The sequence below is a fragment of the Sinocyclocheilus rhinocerous genome, unplaced genomic scaffold (genome assembly GCF_001515625.1).
Source record: "Sinocyclocheilus rhinocerous isolate Xijiao unplaced genomic scaffold, SAMN03320098_v1.1 scaffold3, whole genome shotgun sequence".
NCBI classification, from domain to species: Eukaryota; Metazoa; Chordata; class Actinopteri; order Cypriniformes; family Cyprinidae; genus Sinocyclocheilus; species Sinocyclocheilus rhinocerous.
In genome coordinates this window covers 338,522-346,098 of record NW_015658759.1, presented here as the reverse complement: position 1 = coordinate 346,098, position 7,577 = coordinate 338,522, and the positions used below count along the sequence as shown (strand labels likewise).

The window sequence follows — 7,577 nt, the reverse complement described above, 5'->3', positions numbered from 1 at the left end:
TGAGATATATATATATATATATATATATATATATATAAATAAAAGATTTAGTATAATTAAGTTTAAGTTCTAATATTTTTGTTGTGTGCTTATTTTCATTTTTTCATATATATTTATATATAGCTATTTCTTTTTATTTTAGTTTTAACAAACTTATTGATTTCAGTTTGTTTTCCAAGGTAACATTCCTAATTTTCTTTTAAGTTTTTTAAGTTTAATTTTTTTTATTTATTTAATATTTATATTTTATCACAATGATCCAAAACTATTTTTTAAATAGTTTTAGTTAACAATAACAACACTGGTCCAATAAAACATCAGAATACTGAACTGATAGACATTCACCTCTTTCTGGCTTCTTGGTTCTTCTGTACACTGTTGATTGCAGGTTTAAGAGACACTGTGGGCGTTCTGGGGCTAAAGGAGGTTTTCACGGTTGTAGTTGTTTTTGGTGCTGGCGTGAGCTGAACTGCTGGAGTAGGTATGACAGGTAACTCACGGGTGGGTGTACAGTCACTTTTATTGGCCAGCCAACCAAGTTTAGATGTGCTCGGTTTTAAACCAGCTTTTCCAGTACCTCCACCTGATGCATTCTGGTCAGTCTTGCTAATAAAAGTGGACAGTGTTTTTGGTGGAGCCACTGTGATGTGTGTGGTCAGGGCCGTCAGAGGCTTCTCTATGCTTGTGTGTGTCTTGCAGATAAAAGTGCCCGCTTCCTTTCCAGGCTTGTAGGTGCCAGAGAGAAGAATAGTGGAACACTCTTTGCATCTGTTGAATAGAGAGATCGTAACTAACAAACAAGTCAGAAAAAATAAGTCTAAAGGGGTATTTACACTGGATAACTATCTGATCATGAAAAGACCAAGTGTAAATGCCTTCCAAAACATCAAGAGATGGATGATGATCTTCACTCTCTTCTTGACAGAGCAAAAACATTTCATTGCTATTATTCACTGGTATTATGCTAAATAATCAGGTGACCAAAAAAAAACAAAAAAAAACTATTATAGTTGCCATACAGCAAACAATTAAAAGGAATTTACAAACAGGCAGCTATTACAAAAATGTTTCCCACATTAAACTGCTCAAATTAAATCATTATTATGACAATTCAAGCATTATATCCATAATTCCCTAGTCATGTGAGCTGGGATCATTTACATACTGTACACATTACCTGTCAAAAGATTGGAATAATTACGTTTTTTTTTTACTTTTTTTTTTAAATGTCTCTTGTGCTCACCAAGGCTGCATTTATTTGATTAAAAATACAGTAAAAACTGTAACATCATGAAATATTGCTACAATTTTAAACAAATGTGTCCTATTTTAATATATTTAAAAAATATAATTTATTCCTGTGATGACAAAGCTGAATGTTCAGCAACCATTACTCCAGTCTCTGATGCTCAGTTATTCAATTATTATTATTATTTTATAAATTATTATTGGTGCTCAACTATTAAATAATTATTCTTATTATCAATGTTGAAAACCGTTTTTTCTGCTTAATATTTTTCTGGAAACAGTGATACATTTTTTAGGATTCTTTGATGAACAGAAAGTTCAAACATAATTTATTTGAAATAGAAACCTTGTGTAACATTATAAATGTCTTTACTGTCACTTTTGATAATAAAATAATGTAATAATTTCATAATATAACTGTTTTTATTGTATTTTTGTTCAAATGAGCCTTGGAGCCTAGGTGAGCATAAATGACTTCTTTTAAAAAAATTTAAAATATATTAATTATTTATTATTTCAAACTTTTGACCAGTAGTATGGTAATTTTTTACCAATTAATTAATTAATTTCTATTAATCATTTTTTTTTTTAGTTAAAACAAATTAATAAAAGGGTCAATGGATCAAAAAATAAATAAATAAATTTACTTAAAGCAGTTCCTGTGGTACAGTTTCCCATCTACTAGGTGGCGCTGCACAAGGTGAACATGTTCATTGCACACTCTACAGCTGCTGGTCAGAGATGATTTATTGGCGCGTTCAACCAAAACTTCTCTCTGGAAATTAAAAAAAAGATCAGTTAGTCATGAAACACTGCGCAAACAATACCTCAATTTAGGATATGTTTAAAATGATATTTACCATAAGTTTTCATATTAGAGTTATGTAACCTAAGACAAGGTTTGTTATCTACCCATGAGTTTGCATTACACACATTCTACAAGTAATACAGAACTGCTAAAGTTCCTATGTGAGCTGACAGGTGTCAGAAGAGTTGTGTAGTGTACCTTATTATCATTTGCCGGTTTAGGCGTCACGTTCTCTGTGGCTGGTTTAGGTGAGGCAAAAACTTTAGCCGTGATAGGTTGGTTCTTCTTCTCAGATGGTGCTTCATTAGACTCTTCAGCTGGTCTTTTAATCCCTCCCATACCTCCAACTGCACATTCACACAGTGAAATGTTTTTAACAATGCTAAATGACTAAGTGCTAATTAAGTTTAAAAGTGAAGGGTGTAATTTCTGTGGCACAAAATGGAATTGCAAAAATGTAGTTTACTACTGTTTGCAGGGTTGTAAAACTCTTACGGTTTCACATTATACTACCATTTATATTATCTTTTATTCATAATGTACTTTTTTGAACAGCTTTTTCTTTATCTCAAGATTATGTTTTGTTTTATGGCCTCTGGATATCCATATGTCTGAAAACAATCATAACTTTTGTAAATTGGGTGGATAACAGCTATGCAGTGACAGTACTGATATTTGTTGGGGGGTTTGTGTAGGTCTTACTAGGAGAGCGTCCATGGAAATAATTGTAGTACTGGGACACATAGGTCAGAATGCTGAGGCGATCAGGCACTTTTAGAGCCACCATGTCTTCAGCATCCAGCAAGGCAGGTATACCCAACTCCTTCTCTGCCATCTCGAAAGCCTGGTTAAAAATTAAATAAATAAGTTAATGCGAAGGATAAGGATTATACAAGAGTGATTTAGCTCTCAGCAATAAAGGTGTTTCAGTGAGTGTGTACAATATCTCTGGAACATCTGTGTGGCAGAACAATAAGAGGATTTCCTATTGAATGAGTTTTTACATTTATATACACCTATTATCAAGTCTTAGACCTGCAAAACTCATTCCAGATTTTAAGACATGTTTGATATCTACAGGCTGCAAAAGAAGAAGAAACTGAGCGGTTAATAAAAATTCATTTGGAATTGACAAGGACATTAATATTACATTTAAGGGCTTTTTTTCAAATTAAACGACAATATTTCTGCTTTTATTATATTCGCTCTTACACAGAAAACATTGCTTGACATTAGCTATCAAAACGGAGGATGTTTTTTCATTGTAGAATGTCTGGTCAGTATTACCCCATTCACAATGTCATCATTACATCAGCTTTTAGTTAGTTTCTAGTCAGCTTATACAGTTACAGTGATGAACAGTTGGGCAAAAGTTTGTCATTTGTGGTGATTTTCCACCCAGAGGCATTGAGTGGTAGAACTATAATTCCTCCATGCCATTATGCACACAAAAATGTGAACTTGGCCTGGATTTCTTTGGGAGAAAAAAGCCTCATTCAAAAATAAACAAGAGCAGACATGAACAAGGAGAGAGAAAGAGAAAACAATCTAGATTAAATCTAGAGGAATAAAGATGGATTATTTCTCTTTAAAGATTCATAAAAAAAAAACTCACACAACAGGTAATGTGATTCAAAGACCACAAATCTAAACGTAAAAACTGGGAATCGCTACAGATCATAACTAAAACTTACATGCCAAATTTTATTTATTCATTTATTTTTTGTACACGGTGTATCCGACATATTTTCTCACATATCAAAGTGCACAGTGATGAGAGGGGACACAACATTTCATTCCCTTTGCACTACTAATTCTGTGAATGAGACCAACAAAACGTTGAACTCTTAGTCGGTGCCAGCTTTCTCCTTACCTGATACTGAATCTCCACCCTGTAAACCATGCATTACCTTATCTTAACACTTTCATTTTCACTGGCTTTGTCTCTAGTAGCTCTGTTTCGAAAGAGAGCTATCCTTGCATGCTCACAAAGCTCTTCCTTAGTGCTTCTTTTGCAGTACTTTTCAATATGCTTTTCTACCCTCTCTTTCACAACAATACCATTTTTGGACAGCATTCCTTTTCCGTGGAAACAGGAACGTAAGAGTGTGCAGATGATGATATATAATGGCCTACAACAGCACAACATGTGACTCAGCTGTTGCAAAAACAGAAGAAACCACAAGAATAGGCCTCGAGTATGCGGCTGTGTCACATCTTAACCCTGGTCAACCACACATAGGTCATATGAGAGGTCTAGGAAACTTGCTAACTGTTAACATTATGGGGTTGTGATCTTTACGGAATGAAGGCATTTGCCAGAAAACTTAAAGCAGATTCAGTTGTTTTGCTCTACTGTCCTGAAATAAAGGACCCAAAAACGTACAAGCTAAGGCCAAGGAGAGCATTTTTACATTACACAAATAACTTTTTATCTATATCTTAAAAAAACAACAACAACAAAAAAGAACTTTGTAGCCAACTGAAGAACCCTACAGAGAGTAGAAATGGTACCAAATGTTAGCTAATTTGCCTTTTCATGTTCTTGATGTTCAATTTGAAGGTCTATTTGTCATATGAGGAAAATTATTTTTCAAAAAATTATTTTTGAGACTGTTATATATCAAAAGATAAAAACAAAAACAACAACAGTTAATCAAAAATGAATTAAATGTAAGTTGTGTTACAACTAAATGGATAAAGAACTGTAAACTGTTATGGTAATGGCAACTATAGAAAGATGCGATTAAAGTTAGCAAAGAGATCATTTTATAAAGTGAACAATCTTACCCGTTTATTGTTTTCATAGATATTTTCCTTGCTCAAAGAATCAAAGTCTCTGCAAGAGAGCAAACAATTTGAGACAAGACTGAAAAGGGATTTTCCCATGCCAAATATTAATGTAAATCTGACACTAATACAAACACAAGCATGTAGCCTGTCATGTCAACACTCAAGTTCCAGATATTCACTTGAATATATACATATATATAATATATACTTTATATTCATATAAACAACTAGAATGTTAAAGTAATGGTGTTATTGGTGTAATTTGGAGTATTTCAAGCACAAAATCTGTTGCCCAAAATCTAAAATAGTTTGGTCATCCAAAGTTCTAAAAGATCCATATGTAACTTCTAATTCGAAATTCTAGAAGAAGTCAATATAATCTTATTCATATATAAAGTTTTAATGTAACAAGTTATAATGTTCTGTTCCTAAATTAAAAAAATTGTGATGTTCTTATAAGTCATAAAGCAGGCTACTAAACATTTAATGATCTCATCCCAAGTTACTAAAAGTACCAATGTTTTCTTTCGAAGTTCTAAACTTTTCAACTTAATGCATAAAAGTTCCATTGCTTTTTTTTCCAAGTTATAAAATTCTTCACTCTAAAAATTCTAAAAGTTCTCACGCCAAAAAAACGCGTATTTTACTCCCCGGAACGAGATTTTTTTTACCGGGGGACCCCCCACCGAAACGCGATTGGAATAGTTTTGAGTAGCAATTGGGCGGGATTTGTTGTGAAAACCTGGCAACCCTGTGATATATCATGGTAACTTACTACTTTGATATATACCATGGTACTGAATGATTTTCATATTAATGTACCAAACACAAGTTACCAAAACATCTTTTTTTCATATGTATATGTGTATGTGTAATATATATATATATATATATATACACATACATATACGCGTGTGTGTGCGTACATATGTGTGTGTGTGTGTACATTGTTTTTTCAAATTTTGGCAAGGTTTAATATATATTATATATTTAATATATTTATATGTTTAATATATATGTTCTATATGCTCTTGGGGGAAAAAAGAAAAGATTATTATTATTTTATTTATTTATATATTTTTTGCCCCTTATGAAAAAGACATGATCTGGATAGAACAGCTATTGTTACAAAGTACATAAAAAGTGTTTTCTGCAAAATGAACTCGTTAATTAAAAAAAAAAAAGAACAAAGAAACACATTAAACATGACATAAAATAAGTGGCAGTGGTATTCATTTGCAATATTGCAATAATATTGGATGTACAGGAGGCCAGCTCTATTTTATGTTATGCTAACCTTTGACAACCAGAAAGTGTCAAAATACTTAATTTGATATTTTATTTTGAATGCAGATTTTGGCAAAGTGTCCAAATACTTTGATGCACAATGTAAGACTAAAATTGAATTGTAGCTTGCATACTTTATATCCATATTTCCATATACCCATATATCAATACTATATAAACCTGTTACAGTCTATATTCCTGTTTTGCAGCCAGCGGTAGCTGCATTATGGCAGGTCAATGTTCATGCAGGTGGTGTTCGTTATGCTCTTATGGGCGTGTCTGTGTTGTTGGCAGTGCTCTAGGTGTAGTTGGACTTGTCTAATCTCCCTGAGTCACACTGCAGGAAACAACAAACTGAGGCATGTGCTTTAGACATGATTGACTATTAACTATTTTAATATTTACATGTATACATTTTTAGGTAGGCTATAAACCAACTTTAAAACTGGACTTACTATTTTGTTCACATTTAATCATCAACATGTGCCTATGTTTAGTAATCTTTGGTCTTAGTTAATAATTATCAAATTAATAAACTTTTACAATAAACAATATAGAATATATAAGTATAGGCTACAGGGGCGCCGCTAAGGGGGGAAAGTTAGGACGATTCTAAGGGCCCACGCACTTTTGGGGCCCCCAGAGATCTGTTTTATTAGAAGTAACAGTAGTGTCTCATCTTTGGCAGCTAGACATAAGGCAAGGCAATGCCAGAGTGAGAATGTGGAACATCTGGAAGCTGTTATCTCTGAAGCCCTCAATATGCACAGAGATTGAGGGGGAGTATGTGATATTGTGTTATTGTTTTCTTCTAGTCTAAAATGAAAGCTATTAGGTTTTTACAGCCAAAATAAAAATTTTATTGTGAGATAAAAAATAGAAGATATCATTTCTAATTACATAAAGCTGGAGCTACACTGTATCTAAATAGTATCGGCTGTGAAGTAAATTATACAACATTCCAGAATTTGAGTTCATTTTTTTTCTATTCCACACTGTACACAGTGTTTTTTGTTAAGTTTATTATTATGCATTTGATAGGTTTGGTTCCTTTCAAGAGCAAACTTACTTTATGAATACTTATGCAGTCAGAGCTGATTTTATAGAAATTAGGTTTTTGGAGTCATAAAACAGAGACTTCAAAAATGCAACTTGGTATTTTTAGGTATTTTGTCAATTTTAGGTAATATTTGACTATTTAGCACTTAATTTTATTTAATATATTTTCACAGTATTTACAGATATTTAGATTTACAGATATACTCTACTGTTTGGGGTCAGTGAGATTTCTTTAAAAAATGAAGACGGACACAGTTTTTGTTTTATCCAGCTGTATTTACTCAGTGTAGCTTATAACATCCAAGTGAAAGATATAACACCAACATGTCAGAAAAAAATAAATAAAAAAACAGAATCACTGAGTTGGAAAAAGGATCACCCC

At 32.6% G+C, this 7,577-nt stretch overlaps 1 protein-coding gene across 1 annotated transcript in view; it reads right to left on the bottom strand.

The window, feature by feature from the left end:
* The window catches only part of LOC107722924 (MICAL-like protein 2), a 53,031-nt gene extending 48,086 nt beyond the window's left edge, over positions 1 to 4,945 (bottom strand). The window contains exons 1-5 of the mRNA XM_016531421.1: positions 4,847 to 4,945; positions 2,759 to 2,900; positions 2,255 to 2,403; positions 1,896 to 2,023; positions 346 to 768 (exon numbers count right to left, since the gene is read on the bottom strand). Coding sequence (XP_016386907.1) covers positions 346 to 768; positions 1,896 to 2,023; positions 2,255 to 2,403; positions 2,759 to 2,900; positions 4,847 to 4,945 — 941 coding nt within the window. The remainder of the gene's footprint in view (positions 1 to 345; positions 769 to 1,895; positions 2,024 to 2,254; positions 2,404 to 2,758; positions 2,901 to 4,846) is intronic.
* Positions 4,946 to 7,577: the final 2,632 nt, after the last annotated feature.